Source organism: Parasteatoda tepidariorum, chromosome 5, assembly GCF_982258835.1.
Source record: "Parasteatoda tepidariorum strain Cologne lab strain chromosome 5, Ptep-v5.0, whole genome shotgun sequence".
NCBI classification, from domain to species: Eukaryota; Metazoa; Arthropoda; class Arachnida; order Araneae; family Theridiidae; genus Parasteatoda; species Parasteatoda tepidariorum.
This window is the reverse complement of record NC_141759.1, coordinates 112,429,602-112,453,505: the sequence shown is the minus strand read 5'-3', so window position 1 is coordinate 112,453,505 and position 23,904 is coordinate 112,429,602. Positions and strand designations below refer to the sequence as shown.

At 25.7% G+C, this 23,904-nt stretch overlaps 1 protein-coding gene and 1 long non-coding RNA gene across 10 annotated transcripts; one reads left to right on the top strand and one right to left on the bottom strand.

Annotated features, from left to right (window-relative positions):
* Positions 1-383: 383 nt before the first annotated feature.
* Positions 384-3,860, bottom strand: LOC147810011 (uncharacterized). The gene is made up of 2 exons (XR_015434056.1): positions 3,676-3,860; positions 384-2,673 (listed from the first exon to the last, which is right to left on the bottom strand). It is a non-coding gene; the product is annotated as an uncharacterized LOC147810011 (long non-coding RNA).
* A 172-nt stretch (positions 3,861-4,032) lies between these two features.
* Positions 4,033-16,270, top strand: LOC147810010 (uncharacterized). Of its 9 annotated transcripts, none has more exons than XM_087164818.1 (5): positions 4,097-4,117; positions 5,781-5,882; positions 6,529-6,828; positions 8,926-9,006; positions 16,065-16,270. In XM_087164818.1, exons 3-5 carry the CDS (start codon positions 6,557-6,559, stop codon positions 16,132-16,134), a joined length of 423 nt encoding a protein of 140 aa, XP_087020944.1. In that variant the 5' UTR covers positions 4,097-4,117; positions 5,781-5,882; positions 6,529-6,556; the 3' UTR covers positions 16,135-16,270. The 9 variants fall into 9 exon arrangements, with proteins under 9 accessions (XP_087020947.1, XP_087020946.1, XP_087020944.1 ...); XM_087164817.1 differs by having other exon boundaries at positions 4,097-4,138; XM_087164816.1 differs by lacking the exon at positions 4,097-4,117 and adding an exon at positions 4,166-5,159.
* The last annotated feature ends 7,634 nt before the right edge of the window (positions 16,271-23,904 follow it).

The following is a 23,904-nucleotide window of genomic DNA, read 5'->3' as shown; positions in this document are numbered from 1 at the left end:
AATATTTTCCTAAGAATTGAAAATTATTACTTAACATTCATTGATGGAAACAAAATGTTATTGAAAAGAACACTTAAGAAAATAAAAGCAAATGTTTATCCTTTATAAACCTTTGAAATATTTATAGCCAATTTATATAATTATTCTGAAATTTTTTTACTTACTGCAGTAAATTGACAAATTAGCATCTGTCGGTCTAATTTCTTTCTATGTTCTTCTGTTTTACATACATGTGTTAAAAATGATTTTATGTGAGTTATTAAATAAGCTGAATCATTACTTTGATGATATAGACTAGAACATTATGAATGAGGTAATTAAGTATATGAAGATTAATTTTATCATAAAGTATAAGTATGCTTTAAAATAATGACACAAACATATATATAGAACAAAATCTTTATTTAAATCAGTGAAGAGAAAATATGTATACAAAAGCAAATAAAATTTTTAAAAATTTTATTTTCAAACATATATCAATTATTATATCATTACTTGCAATTTCAAGATTACTATACTTCTGAAGAAAACATTGTAATTGTCATATATTTTTAAATGACCAAATTTCCAAACATTTTATTTTAAAACATAACGCCATATGGCAAACAAAAATTTGGAACCTTGAAAATTTTTTATTTTATTAATATAATTTCATTATAATCATGCTTGCAAGTTGAGGAAAAAAGCCAAGATTGAAATTTTTTTCTGAATAAAATTTCCAACTTACCACCTCGACATACAAGACATATGCAAAATATCTAGAAAGCTTTACCATAATATATCCAATTTATATACTGAACAAAAAATATTTGTCAACCTCTTCCTTTAATAAAATAACAGAAACATAAAAAGTACACCAGTATAAATAATGAAAGCAATTTTTACTTATTAAATTATATCATTACTTGCGATTTCAAGATTACCACACTTCTGAAGAAAACATACTGTAATTGTCATATATTTTTAAATGACCAAATATCCTAACATTTTACTTTATCAATATAATTTCATTATAGTCATGGGTGCAAATTGGGAAAAAGGTCAAGACTGTAAATTTTTTCTGACTAAAATTCCCAGTATACCATCTCGACATACAAGACAGCAAAATATCTAGAAAACTCTACCATAATACATCAAATTTATATACTGACCATTATCTATTAATCTCTTCCCTCAATAAAATAACAGGAGCATAAAAAGTACACCAATATAAATAATGAATGAAATTTTTACTTATTAAATTATATCATTACTTGCAATTTCAAGATTATCACCAGTATCTATACTTCTGAAGAAAATATATGGCAAATGTCATATACTTTTAAATGACCGAATTTCCAAGCATTTTATTTTAAAATATAACCCCAGAAAGCAATCAAAAATTTGGTAAAAAAAATTCATGGATAATTCAAAATATCTGCTTACATACTGTATTTTACCGTGTATGCTAATGAAACAATCTTTTACGAAAATGCTGACAGTTGATAAAACTGTTAATATACTGTAAAAGCAAAACAATAAATTACTAATGATTGTACAGCAGGCAAATGTATAGCCCTACATTTTATTTTAAAACATAACCCCAGAAGGCAAACAAAAATTGGCTAAAAAAATTTCATGGATAATTCAAAATATTTGATTACATACTGTATTTTACCGTCCATGTTAATGAAACTATCTTTTTTGAAAATGCTGATAGTTGATAAAACTGTTAATATACATGTAAAAATATAACAGTAAATTACTAATGATTGTATAGTAGTTATTAAATACTTTATCATAAATGAACCATTCAAATTACCCGACACTTTTGCTCTGGTAACAACATATTTTAAAAACTTGTTGTTTATTCGAAGGAAGAAAATGAAAAAGGATAGTAAATTAAATAAAATATTGAATGAAATGCAGAAATTTCTATACATAATCTAAAATATTCCACTTACTTTTTAAATACCATTCTATACTTTAAATTAAATCTGGAGTTAAATAAATTGTCAACTAAATTTTCCTTTTCGAAAAAAAAAAACACAAATATCTCGTACTTATGGAACTTTGAACTATATTTAGAGGATGATAAGAAATATATACTAGCGAAAACAAAATTGTAGTTTTCTTATGAGATGTACCACAAAATATAATGTAAATAATGCAAGTAGTTGCCTTACATCACCCAATAATTAAAACTAAGTTAAGTTTTAAAAGTAAACAAGAAGTTCATGAAAAAAAAGACTATTATTTACAATACAGTTTTAAAACTTTTAAACATTTTAGATTAAATTGAAGCTTTTAATTCCTATGACCTTCCTATTATTTATTTTACAATTTATGATAATAATTAAATATTTATTTTTAAAAGTCTTGACGTAATTAATCATTTTACAATAAACAATAATAATTATATATTTATTTTTAAAAGGGGTGATGAAAAACAATCTACTTTTGGAAAGCAAAAGTGATAATCCTTGTTAATTTAAACATTACAATAAATCTTTAGAAATTTAAGCAAATATTCTTAGTTAAAAACAAATTATAAATATTTTTTGCATAAATGAATCACATAACAATAGCTGCAGCTGTGTGTCTTGTAGAAACCAAGATACTGACTTTTTAAGATTATCATCATAGTTCCCTGGGCACAAGATAAAGCAACAAACTTAAAACCATGCTTGATGCCTGAAAAATAAACAGACATTAAGACTCATGGCTGAAACTAAAATATTAATTTATCAACATCTACCTTAATTTGTCATTGGAATAATGAAAATCAAAAAAAAATTGTTTTACTTCCCAAAAAATATGTAAAAATTTTTTTCTTAGTTATCCGAATTCTTAAATAAATTTTCTTAAGTTTTGGTTAACATAAATGAAGTTCTGCTACATATAGTTAACAATCTCTAAAATAAGCGTTCAATGAAATAATTTATTTACTAAAATTTTCTTGATTCCAAATACTTCTTCTAAAAGTATTTTAACAGCACGCAAGAACTATTAGTAAACAATGACACCAAACCTTGATATAGTATTAAAAACTAATATTTTTATCCCCAAATATTGGTACATTTAGAAATTCTTCTATATTAAAATTCTTCTCAGGCATATTAGATTTAGTAGCTAAATATCAACAAATGTAAATTCTATCAATATTTATAAGCTAAACATATCTGGTACTTTTTACTAAAATGTGTTTAAATTTAATTACTACCAATTACTAAAATTAATATATTTTAATATGCATTCTATAAATCTATAATTCAAACATACTGCAATGTATAATTTATAAATTAAGATATATCACAATTCTAGGGCTATTTAAAATCTTGAGCAGAAGCACAATAAATATTGTACTAACAATTTCTAAGTCCATTTCAATCGCTTAGTTTCATTTAAGATGCTTTAGCTCATGAAGTATGAATAAAAAACACAATCGAATGCTTTTGTAATTTTATATTTGAATACTAAATTAAGTTATTTCATAATTCAAATGCAATTAGATCAGGTAACACGTATAAATACATTAGAGACTCAAATAACGAGTCACAACATAACAACAATTAAAGTTAAATTAAATACGTAGTTTCAATCTGAATTCAAACTTAATTTACAACATATTAGAGATAAATATATTGTTATCAAACATAACACTTTAGTAAAATAAAAATAGCATCTTTTACTTACTTCGATATCTCTTTAATCAAACTTTATATGTTGACAACATTCATAGTAAAGTAATAACGTTTACGTCCAGGAATGGCGTTCTCACCTAGGAGCTACCCGCCTACAGACGCTACCTTCTGATCGTGACGTCACGGGGTTGAAATCGCTCAGCCAGCAGGCCTTGACCTTCTAGTAGGTGTTGATTGAGCTGAAGTATGCTTTTATTTAGAACACTTGCGTGGAGAAATTTTTTTAAGCTTGTAGCTTACTTGTCTGCAAAGTCTATTTTAGTTTTTGAAATTCAAATTTTATAGAGAGTTAGATGAAAACATGAAAAAAGTGCTTAGTAACTAATTTCAAAAAAGGCAGAAATGGGAGTAAACAAATACTTGTGTATGAAAAGCTAATTTTATATCATTACATTCAATCTTTTTTTTTCAATCTTTTACAGACATGAAAAAATGTATTACTTATTACTTTAAAGGTTTAAAAAATTATGTTTAATTATTACAAATCAAATTTATTACACATGACATCTTCGCTGCGCAAGCGTGAGCTCATAACGATTGGAGCAGTTTTTCTGTGGATTCTGTCTTTAGCAATCTTTCTGTTGTTTATGTTTAAGTCATGTTATTAATTTAAAAAAAATACCATTATTTAAATAATACAGATTTGAAAAAAATATTTTAATCTTTAAAAATCTTTATCTTCTTTCTAATTTTTTCTCTAACAAATTTTTTTTTTTAATAATATAATATATTCGAGTTGAACTGTAATAAAATGTATTGACAGTTTCAGTAGTAACTCTATTTAATGTATACAAATATAGTTTTTATTTTTGATATTAACAAATTAGTATATAAAGTTCTTTATATCGATTCTTTCATTCAATTGCCAAATTATTCGCAACCAAAGTGTACATATTATTGGAAACTTTAATTTTACTTGCTCAATTAGCTACTTCTTACCTTAAAATAGAAAGAGCATTGCTATTTCTTTTAATTTTCTGTTATTACCCTGCTCTTTACATGTAATCCTGATTATTGAATTTTTAAGCATGTTCCACAATTCAATAAGCAGTACATTTTTCTATGAAATTGATTATAACTCTTATACCAAAAGATATATTAATATTAAAAAGAGGCACTGATAAACTCTGTTTTCACAATTTTTATAAAATTTAAGAAGTAGACAATGAAATTTTTTTTATATGAATTACTAGTGTGCAATAAATTGTTCTGCATGAAATTTCTAGCAGTTATATTGGATAACTATTAAATGTGCTCCTGAACTGGTTGTCTGAGTTAATGTTCTTTATGGCTGTACTCAAGGGGTGGGAAGTTAGGGTCCAATCAAAATTTCTCCTGAAAAATGTTTTTGTTAATTAGTTTTTTGAAAAAAAAATTTGGGTTACTAATTATTTTCATAGTTTGAACTTTTCTTTTTACAATCAATTGAAATAACCATTGATGATATGAAACATAACTTTCAAGACTTATAAAAAGGTATAGTAACAACTTGAAACACATAGGTGTACTTATTTATTGCAGATAATGTTCAAAAGTGTATTTAAAATTATTTTACTTTAATAAGGCAACTTAAATCTCTTCCATTTTTCATTAATCATGAAATGCTAAAAAAATTTGTAGACTTTCAATCTTACCATATAATATAGAATCTGTTACAAGAATTATGTTTTAACTATACTAAAACACTGGCAAACTATGTAAAAAAGTAAGTCTCGACTCTTGCCTAATTATAGTGTTTTGTAACATTTAAATTCAAGGTTAACACAGATCATTATCCTAAAAAAATAATAACAAGTAGATTTGTTGAGTTATGTACGCTTACTCAATAAAGATCTAAGTCTGTGTCAAGGCTTTTCAAATGAAGGTATTTTTATTTTTTTTAAATAATATGGCTTGTAATTTTCTTGTCATTCTTTCTATTAATTTTTCTTTAAGATGATATTTCAATTAAAAAAAATTTGCACAATCAAGAAATATTTATGCTCCTTACATAAGCTTTCTTTCTTGTACATTGTACAGTTTTGTACATTTTTTAGAAAGTAATCTCTCATGTATCATTTAAAAGTATGTTTAACACTTAAAATTTTTCGATTTCAGTTTTGAGCTGCTCTTCTTAATAATACTATTTCTGATGCCATAAAATTGACTCTCCTTTTTATACTCCAAGCATTCTCTGATGTTCAAGTTGGTAGAGCAGAGGTAAATTTTTATATATATTTGTTTAAAATAGGGAAAATATTTAATATTGTTTTGCCTTGTATTGTGATTTATCTTAAACTAAAAATATATAAAAGGATATTTTATTGTAAATACCAGTTTTTTACCAAAATATTAGTTTTTTTTAAATTATCTTTTGTAATTTTATATTTATCATTTCTATGTAATTTGCAAATGATATTTTATTTTGTTATTAAAATAGTCTTGCTCTGCTAATAATCTGCTTCAAAATGAAAAAAAAGAGAGTTTTTTAAGCTTTTTTTTGTTCATAATTTTCTTCTTTTGTTTATAATTCTTTCTATTTTATTGAGATTTTTATTTACATTGATTGACTATTTTCATGAAGATCTAACCTGGTTTTAAATTAATATGTTAAGTGTACTAAAATGAAACAACTTTTTTTAATATGAAGCTCATTAATTAATTTTTCCTTATTTGTGTATGGATCATATTCCTAATATTATTGTCCTCATTGTTCAAATTCAAAACATGAAAAGTAGCTGTTGTAGCTTTTTGTGGTATTTCTACAGAATGTAACAAAATATTTATATTTATTCATTGTTCCTAATTTCTTCTTAAACTGGCATAATATTTATACATGATTAATTTTTTTTTTCTCCAATGGCAGGCATTGAATTTGAATTCTTGCCTATACTATGCCAGAATTGTTGCTCATTTCGCGTTACCCAGTGGGCACCTGTGAACCAAAGTCACGGAGGCGAGCAACATTGCCCACGCCACACTGCCACAACCCGCTTATAGGGTGGGCCACATTCACACATCATACACACACACAACAGAGGACAGCACAAAGAGAGAGAGAAACATCCATGCCCAGAGCGGGATTCGAACCTGCAGCCTATGGCTTCGCAGTCAAGCACGCTAACCGCTCGGCCACCAGGCCAGCATACATGATTAATGAAATTATGTAATGAGTATAATATACTATTTATACATAAATTTTTTTTCTAGTGATATTCAATAGTAAGCTTTTACAGGGTTAATAGTTGCGTAACTTTTCTTAAAGGTATATTTTACTGTAATATAATATGAATATAACACTATTTAGCCCATAATAAATCAAATTATATATCACTGTTGATATATATTAATGTTTCAAGTTTACAATTCATTCATTGCATGGGCAAATATGGTTATAAATTAAGTTATTATTAAATATAGTCAAACCTAGATCCATCATTTCTACATTTTTTCTTTCCTCACATATATTGTATTGTTTTAACAATTCTGTCACAAATTCTATTTGTATAATGTTTAAAATACCCATTTAGATGATTTTTGAAACTAGCAGATTCCTTTTCTTATTGTTTAGAATTTCTACCAACATTTAACCATAATATTGAAATTAATTTGTTTTGAGAAGCAGAACAGTATCTCTGGAATGGTGATGCTAATAATGAAAAAAAAAAGTGAATTATGTTACAGTTTGAGTAAAACACCTCAAGCAACAGGTTTGATGTTTATGCAACAGTTGATAAATATATTGAAATTTGTAATATAGTTGAATCAAAAAGTAGTCGTAGAAGTGCAATATAATACCAATGAAGAGTGAACACAAACAATTAGAGCAAATATTTGCAGAAGGCCTGAAAATCTTTAAACCAATCAGGAGCTTTTTGTATTCACAGGAATTTTCAGACATGTGTAACAGCTACAATCTGTAACAGCTGTTGAATATTTATTGTTTTCTCCGAGATACATGAAAACCAAAATTTCCAAATATTATAAACATGTTAATGCATTTATTTATTCTTTACTTTGCACCGTAAATATTTTTGCATAAATATTTTGAATAATTTTTTAAATTAAATGTTTTAAATGTATTACAAATGTATTAATTTTCATACATTTCCAAAATATTTTAGGTTAACTCTCATTGGTCGTTTTCTGCACCTTTGATTTGTAATTAATAGTCCCTTATAAAAAGGATTAAATTGTAGATCGTTTGAATTGTAGCTTATAAAAACGAACTATAATAAACAAATTAAAAAATTTTCTTATAAATTATAACTTAATAACCGAGGTTTCTAAAAACGTTTAACTGCCACCTCATTGTGTATTTTAAGAAAAACTTGATTCTATTTTATTCTTAAAACTAGGGGTGCGCAATGATTTTTATCCAAACATTAGTGTTCTAAGCACCAGATATTTTTACAAGTAAACTTAATAACATATTAGCAGAAAATTAAATACTTTTAATTATTTGAATTTATTTAAAACTAAAAACACTGATATATTTTTAAAAAAAAACTTTTTCCATTTTTCACAATAATTAATTTTTATATATATATATATATATATATTGCGAGATGTTATATGTATTCTAACCAAAAGGAAGCTTGCAGAATGAAAGTGCGAAAACAAAAAGAAAAAAAATACGTATTTTATAGAGTAATATAAATTTAAATTAAATAATTTAATAAAAGAAATTTCTACTACGATTAGAAGTTCCCACGAGCCGCATATGGCCAGCAGGACATAGGTTGTGCACCCCTACTTAAAACTCTTATCTTGACTAATATTTTTTAATATGTAAACCATGTTTAAGGGGTTATGTTTAAGGGGTTATGTCATGTTTATGTAAACCATGTTAAAACAAACTTTAAGGCTTCTGCTTATAGGTTTTTATTGTTTTTACACTTTTACTTAAATCATGATTGTAATAAAAGTTTTCCTATACTTGTTACTCTATAATATATAAAATGTAGAACAGAATTTTTTCTAAAAGAGGTTTAAATTTCATTATTTTAATGTTAATTCACTAGTTAGTTTTTCTACAGATAGCTGAATATATCAATAAGTTATATAAAAACCTTTTTACCTAATTTCTTTTCTATAAAAAGTGTTTTTTTCCTTGTAACCATTTTTTTATGTTAAGAAATTGTCTCCATGCATTTTTTTTATGTAGTTTTTAGTTCATAGTAATTGTAGTTCATAGTTATCAGAAATAGAATGCTAATTTTGTGTATTTTTCACTGTCCTTAATTGTTTTCTTTTCATTTAGTGACAGAAACGTAAGGAGTGGAACCCACAGCCGCTACTCCATCATCATTTTTGCATACTTGCTGTTTCAGCTATGTGAAAAGTAATATTTTTTTTTCTTCTGCTAAACGAAATATGCTGTCAGTAATGAAAAAGTTTCTTTGTATTTCTTTTAATCTTTAATCAACATTATTATTTTTATACAAAAAATAGTATTAAAAATGTTACATTCAATCTTTTGTTTCTGAAACGGAAAGTATGACTGATTCATGAGAAAGTTTCTCATTTATTAGCAATAAATATGAATTATGAATTTTTTTTAAATAGAAAATATTGTGTTAAAATTAATTTTGATTTTCGTGAAGTACTCTTTGATACACTCTTTAAATTTGTTTGATGAAATAACTAGTTTTTTTCTTAATTCAGACCAGAAAAAATGTCACTGTCCCCTTCAGTATATTTTATTATTTGTTGGATAAATTCTTTCAAAATAGATGTTGACCATGCTGAAATGTCTATTACTGGACCCTTTTAAACATTAATATCTGTATAATTTTAAATAATATTCATTTTCATTAACTTATTACTTATTAACTAAATTTTATTTTACCTGTTGAAAAAATTTGCATATTTCACTTTAATTGTTTTTTTCTAAGGAAAATTATTAACCTTATTGATTTATTATTTCTAACCTTTTTTAACATCTTAAAAATAGGACTATTAAAAAAAAACAGTTCTTTCTTTTTCTGCATTTTTACAGCCTATTGCAGGCCAAGACTTAAGTTTCTTTCATTGGGAATGATCTACTGTTACAGTTTTTCAATGGTTGATCCCAATTTTATCTGCCATTTTCTCAACTATATCAAGCCACCTCATGATTGGTTTACCTGTTTGCCATTTTTTTCTTTGGGTTTAAATCATTGTATCTGTAGATATGTCCGAGTCATCTTAATTGATATACCTTTTTAGTTTTCACAATATTTGGTTATTACTCTCCGGACATAATTTTTTGACAGCGCCAAATATTTTCTTTTCTCTTAGAACTTGTTTTCCTTTGTTTTGTTCATGGTCCAGAATGCGCTTTCACACATAATTATTTGGTTTACTGAAGTTTTATATTGATAAGTCTTTAATTTATTCTTAAGTGTTTTAATTTAAAGTGATTTCTTAATCCATATTAACATTTGTTTGCTATATTTAATCAATTATTCTAATATTTAAACTGTTATACTGAGTCTTTAATAACTTTTTCCAATGACATGGAATCTCACTCTTATAGATATTTGTATAGGTTTTACTTTGCATAGTTTTCCTTTGCATTTAACTCTATTAAGAGTCGTCTTTGTAAGATTTCTCAAGTTTCATGGATATTTCTAAATCGAGTAGTGCACAATATAATTTTGTTCTTTCTATGCCATCATATGCTGTCTTAAAGTCAAAAAATATATGGTATGTATAAATATTAATTTCTTTTGTTTTTTCCCCAGATTTGTATGATTGTGTGGATATGGTCTTGATCTTTCTCTTTTTAATCCACATTGATAATTTTCGATGGCTTATGCAATATATGGTTATAGCCTTTAACATTAAAATGTTTGGTAGGATTTAAGATGCTTTGTTTAGAGGGGTGATTGCTCTGCAGTTGTTAGACTCTTAATTTTTTTTTTTAATGTCTTGGGAGCATGGCCCCATACTCCCGTTCAATGGGCATTTGTTTCAATGTCTTGACACAGAATTTAATTGTTTGAGTTCGATAAACAAAGATAATTTTTAGTTTTTTACTCTCCAATGATAATGGAAGAGCAGTAACTGTTATGGTACCAGAATGACATATGAAAGTAAAAACCGCTTAAATATTAAATTTATCTTTTTGCTATAAAACTATTTATTTGCAAAGACAATTTAAAATTTCTTTATGGAACACTTGCATCACATTCGTTATTTCAAATGTGTCATATATCATGTCCTAGATATAATTTGAAGTGTTCACCATGGTCGCGCGACAAATTTTTCATAAACTTATATTTTTAAAAAATTCGTGTTTGTCTCACTCTTAATGAGGATAAACTATTCCTACCAGATCTAGTATTAGAACTAGCTTATTGTTTCTCATTATTATTTCTTATACATCTTATTCTTATTATTTCTCATTATATATCATCGCATCTCATGCTGCAACTTTCATTACATTAGTATTAAAATAAGTAGAAAGAATTTTATTGGTTTCCTTTGTTGTAAATTGAATTGTTTGTTCATGGAAATGCATTGTTCTGTTATTGCATATGGAAAACAATTCAGATAACTGAGCACATTCATATATAATCTACATAGATCTCTCTCTTTTGTTGCACTAAATTCCTTCTTTCTCTATCCAAGTTTATAGCAACTATTGTAATTAATAACAAAGCTGCATAGTCAGTTTCTAATGATTGACATTTTGTAATTAATAGAAGATTTAAATATTTTCATATCAGGACAAGTAGCTTATTTTATGACTATTACATCAAAGAATAAAATTATATCAAAGAAATTTTTAAACCATACATAAAAACTAGTGCTTTAAAGTGGCTTTTAAATTACATTTGCAGTTTTCTAATGAAATGAAATCAATATTATTTATTCTGTTAGTCTTTACATTATTTAATCAATTATTCTTTTACTCAAAAGAAAAAAAAATGATTGAGACTAACATAAAAAGTTACTTAAAAAGATTTACTTTACAAGAACTAAACAATAAAAAATATATGTATTTATTTCTTTTAAAAATAATTTTGATTTTATTCTAATTTCATTGCAAATAATATCATGTTAATTTTATGCAAGGAATTATATGTAGTTGTTTTTATTAATTTGCTTATTGTTATTGTGTTGAACTTAAAATTTGATTATAAATATCTTTCCTCTTTACTTTGATTTGTTACCTACTTGAAGGATGCTATGATTTATATACTTTTTGCTGTAATTGCTTAAAAATAACAAGTAATAAATTTTTTTAAATTAGATTTTAAAAGCTCCAAACATCCTCTTTGCTATATTCTATGAATTCAAGCTTTGTTATGTGTGCTTTGGGCACAGTAAAAAATCTGATGCACAATTCATGAAGACCACTAAGGTCTATTTGAAATTTTTATTTATATATTATTGACTAATTGAAATAAAATGATATAACTGAAATGTGTGCATGCCTTGGATATAATGTTCTGACCGGGCACACAATCCATAAAGGCTTATTTGAAGTTTTGTTCTATAAATTATTGAATTATAGTTGAAATATTATATTACCACAACACCAGACCATGTAGTGAGGAACAGCAAAATGACAAGTTCCTTATAAAAACCAAACTGGTCACCTATGCTTATTACAGATATTTCTGATACATTGATTTTAGTGTTTTGATTAAAAATATGTATTATATAAATAATTTATTTAATTTTTTTTAAATATTACTTCTCAAATTTTATTTTTCTTCAAAATTATTTTCTTTTAAAAAAATCATTAATTTATGATAATAAATTTGTAACTCTCTAATAATCACAGTTTTATCCCTATCATTAAAAGAAGGAAACAATTAGTGGCACAGTAGAGAGAAGTATGTAAGTTACAAGACATGGAAAAATAATATTTTGAGTTGACATAGTTATGTTATAGAAACATATAATGTGTTTTTTTTCCTTTAAGAAATAGTATTAAAATTTTGATCAATGATAAAATAAAAGCAAGATGGGAACAGCACTGTTGTGCAATACAAGTATTTTTACTTTTAAGCTGATTTGGGTTCAAAATTCTTGAATCTATAGTCAAAAATTTATAATGTTTCACTTATACAGAATGAATAATGAAATCATACAATTATTCATTCCTATGTGATTTAATATGTGGGTGTTACTGCTCAATCTGCTAATATTAATTGTAACAGAGGATAACCAAAAATAAACCAGGGGAGCGCTTTTCTAATGACTTATACAAATGTGAAAAATTTATTAGAAACTGCAATAAACATTTCTAGCAAACTTAACATTAACAACCAAGTTTTCACAATAAATAATTAACATGTTTAGTGCTTTCTTGAAAAGTTCTTTTAATTATCTGACTCTAAGTTTGGGGATAGGAAACAGAAGTGAAACTTTACTCAATGAAATGTAATACCTTTTAAATATGCAATTGAAAGAAAAGTATGAAAACTTTTTTAATGAGGAAAAGAGATTAAATAAAATCAAAAGGCACTAATTAAAACACTTTGAAAAGGTGTGAATGAAAAAAGCCCATTTTCCCCTCATAAAAATTCACATATCATTAAAATATAATTAAGAAATTCATGTGCTTTTACATTCTTACAATGAATTCTTTGTTATATGGTCTATAAGTGAAAAACATTATTATATGACCCCTACTAAATACAAATTACATAATTATAAAAACAAAATTTTTCATTTAATGAAACGTCAAGCCTCAGATTTCTTTTTCCTTCATATTACTTGAAAAATTCCTTGTGTTAACTTATTAGAACTGGATCCTTAATTATATATTGAGTGTATGTAAAATTATTGAATCTAAGTTTACAAAACATGCAACTCTTTCAACTGAATTTTGTATAATGTCTTGATTTCAGTTAGCCTTAAAAAATTGAAAAATAGCTTTGAAAAATCTCTCAAAAAGCCTATATAATGTGCCCTAAGAATATAAATTCTGTAATTCAAGAAATGTTACAAATATATAGAAAATGTAATACTTATAATTTTAGTTTTATTTACAGAGTATTATTATTTTATTTCTTTAAAATCTATTTTTATTTTTAAACTAAAAGAGGCATTTAGGTAACTCCTCTCACAAAAATGTATTTGCTTATTTTTCAGCAAATACAAGAAGCTTTTAAAATTATGTCATTACATCTAAGTTTTAATTTAAATAAAATATTGTGTGAATGAATAACCTCTTTTTTTAAAAATTATTTTATTTACTGACTATATTGAAATAGAGTTATGACCTTAATCATGTCTAACATTCTTTACTGTCACTATTTGTGGTATTTACTTAATGTTACATAATGTCAATGTAATATTGATGATCAGCGATGTTAAAATTTTCATTATTGTTATTGTATTTTTTTCAAAATCTAGTTTAAGTTGAATTAAAATATAATTCACAACTTTAGTAGATTTTTATAATATTAAATTAAATTGTTTTATATTTTATTAACTGTAAATATGAATTTTTTATACCTTTTTTGCATTATATATTGCATCATAATGCATTCTCTAACTAACAGTTACAAATTTGTCACTATTGTATAGCATCATCACTTAATCACAAAGTGATGCAGAACAAAATTTTTGCCATAATATTATGTTAAAAATGTTTATACTAGCTTTATATCTTCTGACAAACCTTCTTTACTAATTAATGAAACTAAATCATTTTAAAATAATTTAGGTATCTAAAGGTAAAGTTCTGGTAGAAGTATTTGGGATTAATCTGCATTATTTTTATAATTATTTAAATATCTATTTAATGTTAGTTAAGACACAATTAGATATTTTTATTTTAAAATCAACTCTATCTAGGGTTTTATTATGTTAAGATAAATACAGTTTCTTAAATATCCAAGTTCTTTTTACCTATGTGTTTGTCAGACATAGTTTCTAGAACTGTTTAACTTTGTTATTTTATGTATGCAATAATGTAAGATTTTAACTTGAGTTTGATGTTCAATCAATAGCAATAGTTAGATGCTCTATCAATTCAAAAACTGCATTCTGCCTTAGTGTGCAAATCTTATGACTTTTAAAGTTTAAAAGTAAGACCTTTAAACTTGATTTTTATTTAAATATTTCATGAAAAATCTTATTTTGAGGCAACAAATAAGTCTAATTGAATTTTAGTCAAGCTATTTGAGAGAAAGAATTTATTTTACATATCTTTATTTTACTGAGAAAATTATTTTTGTGAATTATTTTCATTTCCTAGATGTTTGTTCCCCCATATAAATAATCTTACACCCTGATTAGAAGTTCATTTATTTCAACCCATTGTTGTTCATAATTGAATTTTTTTTTGTATGACCTTAAGCTTTCAAAATATTCAGGTATTGCCAATTTTTTGATCATTTAAAATTGATATTATTGTTACCGTATTATTTAGGAGCTAATTTCAAACCAATCAAAATTTAAGTTGATTTATATGCTGTGACCTATCACTATACTGCCTCAAAACCTGGTGAGCATTTTCGGTTTATGATGTGATTTTTTACACATACTGTAGCTCATTTGTATACTGATTGTTACACCCATTTTTATACTTACTCAGGTATCACAACACCAGAATACTGCATTGATCTCTCTTCCTTTTTCTTGTTATTTATTTATTATTACTTTTTTGTGGCAGATATTACTTATAGCATTGTGATTTTTCCCTATTTTGAATATGTAATAGTTAAATTTAACTCGGTATGGCCAATTCAGATTATTATGCATTAAATTTCATCATAAACCAAGTGTCAAGTGGTTTTGGGGACTATCTTGTTTAATACAGCATAGTTAACTGTTTTTAATTCTCCATTTCAATTTATCATCATTTTTGTGATCAGTATTAAAGTTTTAAAAAGTTAACATGTAAATTAACTATATATTTTAGCTAATCTTTCTCAGAATATTTTTACAATTTGCTTTAATTTGTACAAATTCATCGGGATAATATTTTTGATGAAACATAATAATTTTTTTTAAGCTTCATGATTAAATCCATCTGTCTTAATTTATATTATCTGAAATTTACAACAATGTCTGAGTGATCAAACAAACTGATCTATAATTATGAAAGACGGTGACAGACCCACACACAGTTGCTGATTGATGGTTAAAAGCTTGTATAGGATTGAAAGGCAAAAGTTGTGTGTAATGCTTACCACACTGAAATCATTATGCTGTTGGTCACAAAATTAAGGGACCTCCACCACCCATTAACCCACAATAAGTTGTTGCAGAAATGCTTTGATTTAGCAATAAAGCATTTATTGTTGGATTTTGGAGTATTATTTTAACTTTTGATTTCTTCCTTAATTTGACATCTGTTTATCTTAATTTCAAGCATTGATTTTTTGAAAGAAAAGAAACCTGTTTATTATTATTGAAAAATATTTTAAAGCTCATATTATTTTCTTTCAGTACTGCTGTAAAGACTCATTGGGATGGAACTGTAACGAAACTGTTGCATAAAGTTGAAGAAATGTCATAAGAAATACTGACATTTTAGTTTTCAAAGAACAGTTTTAAAAATAAATTTTACATTTAAAATATCATATACTTATATGTTTGTTTTTTAAATAAACTGTGATACAATGTAATAAAAATAAAATGTGAAATTAATCACTCTTGAAGTTTACTTTTTTACTATATAGGAAATCATGTAATTTGGATGTGGATATTTAATATGGTTTTCTATATTTATAATACTTTATTATTCTCTAATGTTATGTAAACTTTTAATGAATCATAAGTAATTATAAGTAAACTTTAAATCAATTAAAAGATCTTTAAATATAAGATTTTAATAAATTAAAAGATATTGAAGAAAAGAACTGTGGGATATAAATTAAAAGATATTCGTGTTCATATCTGGAATTGCGTGTGTATACAAAAAGTTTTCTTCCTTCCATACATCGCTTTTTTTCCATATTAGTTTTCACAAATCTACCCCACACTAGTACTTTTTTCTTGCCCATTTTTTATTGTAATAATTAAGTAAGTAATGGGTAGTAAAACTAATGACGAAAAGAATTATGTTTCCTTATCAAACAATTTGAATTCGAATTGCATAATTTAGAATTCAAATATTAAATTATACTGGCGCTTTAATTATAAATCTCACTTATGTAGCGTCATGTAAAATTATTAAAAATAATATTTTATTAGTTTCTAAGCTTCATTTTTTGACATTAAGGGTCCTATTACATGGTGCATAGCGTTTTTAAAAAGTACTTAAAGGTGCTTATTTTTGATTTACGTTTTTTAAAAGCCCTTAAATGTGCTTTTTTTTATTCGGGGTTCGTAAAAAGTGTTTAATTTTCTACCTTTTGAAAAGAGATTTTTTCTTTGTCATGTAGATTGTCGTAATAAATTACAAAAAAATTCTAGGATTTTAACAGTTTTCTTTGCAATATTTATCAGAAACTAGTTGTTTTTATCATGATTATGTAAAGTTTTTGAAAATGTTTTTAGATTTTATGATTATAAAATAAAGAACTTTAAACGATGGGAAAAAAATAATTTTTATTACTGTACAGATCCTAATTATTATTATTTTTTTGGAAAGTGATTAAAAATATTTTTTGAGTGCTTAAAGGTACTTATAAGATGCTTATTTTTTGTTGAAAAATCTGGCTATGTATTATGTAAAAATAAATAGGAATTCAAAAATAATAAAATTGAATCAGTTAGAAAAAGTTTTGAGATGGTCACCATTCCGAAAATTGTTTTCATCATTACATTTGTTTTTGTCATTATATTTAAAAACATTTTTATGCAATTAAATTGATTTTTATTATCTTTTTGAGAATAATAATTTTAAAATTGGTTATTAGTAGCTAACAATTTCAATTACTTTTTAAGGGGACACTTCACGATGAAAAACCCAAAAATCGGCCAAATTATACTTTTTTCAATTTTTGTTTCAAAAAATAATAGTTATATCTAGCTACAATTTAAAAGAAAAATTTTTCAATTTCAGTCATTTTTTGCAAAGTTATAAGCATTTCAAGATTTGTAAACAAGGTTATGTAAACTGTCTGTTTTTATAGTTAAACTGTTTTTTCTCAATGTTGTTTTTTACGATAATATTCAAACTTCGAAAAGTTCCTTGCGCATGAGTTTTGAATAAATCTTTATTTTTTTCTCATATATATGATTGGCCTAATGTTCCGTAACCAATGTGATATAAATAAAAGCTGAATACTCACTGAATATTTTTAAAATTACTTTAAATTGTTATTCAAGTTTCAATTTTTAAAAATTATATAAAGACTATGATATTTTAATTTTTTATATGTTTAAAATTAAGTGCTAAGTTGTTCAAACATATCCAATTTTATTTATACTTACTCAAACTGTAATATAAATGAGTTTCATACAGCTACGATAAAAACTCATGCGCAGGAAACATTTTGAAATATTGGAACATTTAGTAATTTAACTTGCGGATAAATTATTAAAAAAATTATAACTTTTCAACAAATTAATATTTTTGCTTCAAATTTTGGGAATATCTTTCTAAATGCTTTATTCACAATCTATGAAATTTTCATTAAAATTGGTTGATATTTTAAAAAAATCATTTTGAACCTGAAGTGTCCCCTTAAATCAAACTTTTGAGCCATTTATCAAATACTTTTGAGATCTTAACCACATTCGAATTGGATTTTTTTCATAACCTTGTGGGGGGAATTATTTCCTCAACTGCATTACTTAAAACCACCGATAATTCAAATATTGTCAAATGCTTATTTTTTTTAATTTTATGCTATGTTTTCTACTATCTTCTAAATATATCGTTCTTTGAACTTCTTAGACCGGTGGTCGCAGCGTCATATAAACTACGCACGGACCACTTTTACTTTCCAGACCAGCTGGTACCCATCGATCTGAAGCTGGGTGGGCTTCAAACCTCCACTGGGAATCGAACCCCAACTTTTCTCAATGACAGCCTTAACCACTGAGACAACGCGGTTCAAAACAGTGTTAGGAGAATTAAGACAATTTTTGCCGTTCTAAGCCAATCCACACCAAATTCATCGTTAGAAAACACTCCCGCCGGACCGAACTGTCAACTTTAAAACAACCACCGAGCACTGATTAGGGAGCTTTCTATTGTAAAAGTAGATACATATTTTTTATTATATAAAATATTTATCTACAAATCATATCTCTCCCAGATCGTACTCCTTCCTGTTTTGATAGAAGTATTTTAACCCTTTAATGGGCCATTTATTTCTAGCAAAGTTGAATTAAAGTATTTTTGGAATTGAAATTGTTATAAGAATAGTAATTGATATAATAAAAAGAAAACTAATTTAGTTTATAAAAATGCCCTTTTTTTGATGGTAAGTATATTTAACACGACCTATTAGGAACTTATTGAATTTTATTTTTCTTTATTTATAAAATGAATTTCATAAATGCTACAATCTTCAAAAGGAATAATGCATTTTATAAATTGTATACGTTTTCTTAAACTAACTAATGTTTGCCAATTTTATTCAAACTCACTTCAAGAAAGCTGAAGTTATTAACAAATGGAAACTTAAATTTAAAGTGGTAAAAAAGTTCACCATAGACTTAAAAAATTGGTGGTAAGTATACTTACCACGACTTTATAAAGGGTTAAACAAAACGCTCCAACGAAAATGGTGAGGAAGCATTTTTCGTGTGGAAATCCATGCAGAAGAAACAAGTTGATGTGCACTAGTGTGTAAGATTTTATTTAAATTTATCGGTTTTACACGTTTTTAAATATATTTTTGAGAATTTTGTGAAAGGTTATAGTAGAACTAAAGTAATGTACAGAAACCAAAAAGATAAACAAGCGAAACACCTTGAATAACTTTTGATTTAATGATCGTATTTTTAAATTCTAGGACTTAATGGTTCAAGGCATATTGTGACCTTAATTAGTTAGTTTAAATGATTTCTCTACGGATTCTTGACCCTCAAAATAAAGGGGATTGCTGCAATCTGAGAAATATGGTCCCATAGTTTGATGAGGAGTTGGATTGTTAATTTTACTTTCGTCCTAAATCTTTTAAAGCAAACAACATAAAATTTACTTAATAGTATGTAAAAAAAAGAAGGAAAAAAAAGACACGAGCTAAATACATCTAATATCGTTTTTTTTTCTTTTTCAAATGGCGGCAAAACTTTTCAGTTGACACTGATGGTTATCTGGGGCACGCGTGATGAAAACAATCGATTTTAAAGAAAAAGTTATTTCATTTACTACAGTAGTACTGTAAGAACAAAAAAACATGGAAAGTAGCTGCAAATATTATAGCAATTTTTTACAGTGTGCTTTTTGCAAAGACCAGAAACTTTTTGAAACATTTAATAAGTACTTAATTGAATTCCGTAAACAAGAAACACACTCTCAATCAAATTCTTAAAATCTTTCTATTTATGCGAAAAAACGCACCTATAAAATTGTTAAAACCTTATAGGTGTGTATAAGTTTTATGACTTAAAACGAAGAACATTTAAATATATTTTGAGTTTATTCATGCTTGTATTTAAACTATTAAGCGGTAAATATGAATTGAATTTTCTTCAGAAAGTGGTGTTTTGTTATTCGTTAGTTTCATAATTTCAATTTTCTACCAGTCAGGATATGTTTCACAAATCATTTGTCTGGCTGTGAAAGTTTTCGTGGTTTTCTTCTCTATGTAACACCGTTACAAGGTGGTTCTACAGAAATAGCTTCTCATTGACGAGAAATTGTTTTATCCGAAAGGTTCCTAATTTTCGATAGTGTGTTTAAATTTAAAAGGATACAGAATTTATCATTAAAATCGAAAATCCGCTGTATTCTTTTTAGTTTTCTATTCAACGTTGGTATTTGAAAAGAAAAAAAATTCAAATCGACGTTTTAATTTTTCGAACATCGTTTTAAGTGACAATTTATTTTCTTTCGTGTAAAAGTTATGAAGATTTAAAATGTCTTTAACTTCAGATCTTTAGTTTATCCGGTGATTTTTTTTTCAAAAATTTCATTCTTAATGTCCGATTTTTTTTTAAAATAAAGAAGATAAAATTGATAAAACTCAAAAATATTCTTTATTCTATTCCGTTTTGCTTTCACAAAAGATATTTTTAAGAGGAATAAATTTTAATTGACACATTTCAAACTTTATCATATTTAATATTTATTTTCAGCAATAAATTGTTCTAGATTTATAATTTTTCCCTAACCCCCAGAAATAGAATTATATCTAATGTTCGACAACAAAATTCTTTATCATTGCAAATGTTGTACATCTCTTGCCGTCGGGCGAACCATGGAAGTTTTCTTTGATTTTCTTCATAACTACGCTGATTACTGATATCGGAAGTCTTCCACGAAAGCCGGTTGTGATAATAACTTTTTTTTCCTTCGTTCTGAATAAAATTAGAAGCATTGAATGCCACGAATGGATTATCTATTCAACGCCGATTATTAAATAAAATAAAATGGATGAAAGAATAATAAGGAAGAATAATAATGATATGAGATATCGCATTTTCACTTACAAATTGAGTTATATTCTAACACATAATATAAATCGCAATGATCTAAATTTTAATAAAAAGTAAATAAAAAAATATAAAAAAATTTCCTATCTTTTTTATTAAAATTGTAAGTTTAATTGACACCAGTGAGGAAATACGCAGAAGTTCTATCACAATTGTAGCGGTTAAATTTACAACAAAATCTATTCATTATTTATTTTTATTAGTTATTAAATAAGAGTAAAACTTTTTCAGGTACTAATTTTTCTTGATTTGGCGTAAATTTTTGAATTTTTGGTAACCCTTTCATATGACGTTGAATCCCTTTCAAAACAAACTAATTCCAATTGGAAAGCGATAATGTAAGTGTTCTTAAAACTCAAATGAATTGTTTTCAATATTTTATCCTACATATTTAATAGTTTCAGATTTTATTTGAATCAAAATTATTTCACATTGAATAAACAGAATAATAATATTCATATTCTAAATACTATTATACTTGACAAATGATTTAAAGTGTAGTTGGCCAGCAGAAGTTATTGCAGGTTGATATCTGAATTTTAATATCGTGATATACATTTAGAAAAATATCACTTTCTGATAATGTATCACTTTATTTTTCTAATTATACTTATTTGCATTATTTTGACATAGCATAATATTCAAACCTCATGTCCTCAATTTCTGAAAAGTTAGATTTCTCAAATCGTCAAACTTCACAATTTCACGTATCAGCAATTAACTTCAAATTTAGAGTGCTTGTATAAAATTATATTCTTTATAAATTTTATTTTACGATACGGAGCTCTTATTTATTTAGAAATTTTGGTGAATTGTTTGCAGAAATTGGGATTTTTTTTTTTAAGAAATCAAATATACAATATTCTGACGAAAACAGGTACATTTAGAACAATTTGAATATATTTAATGAATTGAAATATTTTAAATTAAGATGATGTAGATGATTAAATTAGTTCATGATGTAGAAACATAATTGAGCATTTAAAAATTTTCTTTTGACTTGAAAAGCTGAGAAATACTTATAAATGCATATCTTTTTTTTAAATTTAATATATCATGATTATTTCTTTAATTTTTTATTTCTTTGATCATGAGACTTTTATATAATTTATTTCCAATTATCGTCCGAAACATTAAATAAATTATAGCTGGATAAAAATAATTAATATTATCTATCGAACCCTTGTAGAGAATACATTTTAAGTACTGCTGACTTAAGGAATACTTCGCCCAAATGAAGTGGCTCAGCAAGATGTGGGTCAGAAGTTATGCTTTTGATGAAGAGAATTTTATTCAAAATATTTTTCATACTTCTTTCATCTTTTTGTGTTAATTTAGGCCAAAATGAGAGGAAAATATGTTTACCATGAGACACTGGTATCTTTTTTTTCTAAAGGAAAAATCTTTCAAACACGGCTCACTTCTAAGCAATATTTTTTTTCAAATTTGCACTTATTTAGATCCAAAAGAAACAGTGATTCATCATTGAAATGTCTTTAACTTACAAAATCAGTTATTTTTCGAATAATGAATGAAAAAAATTTGAACTACATATTTTGGGTTTTATACTTTAATACAAATATGATTCCATAATCTAACATACTTTTTAGTAACCACAATATAAGACTATTTTCTAAAAAAATAAAAAACGTTAACTATTTCCTAATAGTATTCATGTCAAGAAAGGGAAAAAACTGAATAACTTTTGATTAAATGATCGGATTTACACTTTAGTGGAAGTCAATCTTAAAGATTTGAGACCCTAATCTTAAATATACAATAAGGGCAGACTATATTTTACGTTACGAAGGAATACACAAAAATGCATTACTTTCTTTCAATAAACGAACTTTTTATCGACGAGCTTTTTGCCCTCAATATATGGGAAGTAGACACAATCTGGAAAATAAGATTCTATTATTTTTGACAGGAAGCTAATTTTTAATGCTAAATTTACTTTTTGACGTTTTTGTATTCGAAGAAAATTCTTTGTTAAAAAACTTTTTAATAGCAGGTTGCTATTATATAGTTTATGCAATTATGGTCAAAACGTTTTTAAACTGTAATGCATATTAATATTTAAGGCTTTTTACACTTTGTAAGTAAAAATGACAAAGTTCAAAGCTTCACATTGAATAAAGAGGAATAATAATATTCATATTCTAAATATTATACTTGACAAAAGTAACACAATGATTTAAAGTGTAGTTCGCCTGCAGAAGTTGGTGCAGGTTGATATCGGAATTTTGATATCATGATATATATTCAGAAAAATATCCATATTTAACAATAAATTAAGTTATTTTTCTAATTTAACTTCCTTATTTTATTTTGACTTGCATGTATTTTTGACGAACATCTTTTAGATATTGCTGACCTACGAAATATTTCACCCACATGAAGTGGTTTAGCAAGATCAGAAATTGTCTATTTTATTAAACATATTTTTCATTATTTTGTGTTAATGTAGGTTAGAACAAGTGAAAAATATATTTATCATGAAACTTTTTTTTCTTAGTTAGAAGTAAAATCTTTCAAACAAGGCTTGTTTCCAAGCAATATATTTTTCTAATTGGCACTTTTTTAGATCTAAGAGAAAGAGTTATTCATCATTCAAATGACTGTGAAATTTTATGATGAAATTTATTGACATTTTTTTTAATCAGGAGAAAACGTTAATTATTTTCTAACACAATTAGTGTCTTAAAAAAAAGAGAACAACCTGAATAAC

Coding starts and splice junctions, on each gene's coding strand:
- LOC147810010 (XM_087164818.1), top strand. CDS start 6,557: ATGCCAGAATTGTTGCTCATTTCGCGTTACCCAGTGGGCACCTGTGAA. Junction 6,829..8,925: donor TACATGATTAATGAAATTAT/GTAATGAGTATA, acceptor CTTTTCATTTAG/TGACAGAAACGTAAGGAGTG. Junction 9,007..16,064: donor CTGTTTCAGCTATGTGAAAA/GTAATATTTTTT, acceptor ATTTTCTTTCAG/TACTGCTGTAAAGACTCATT.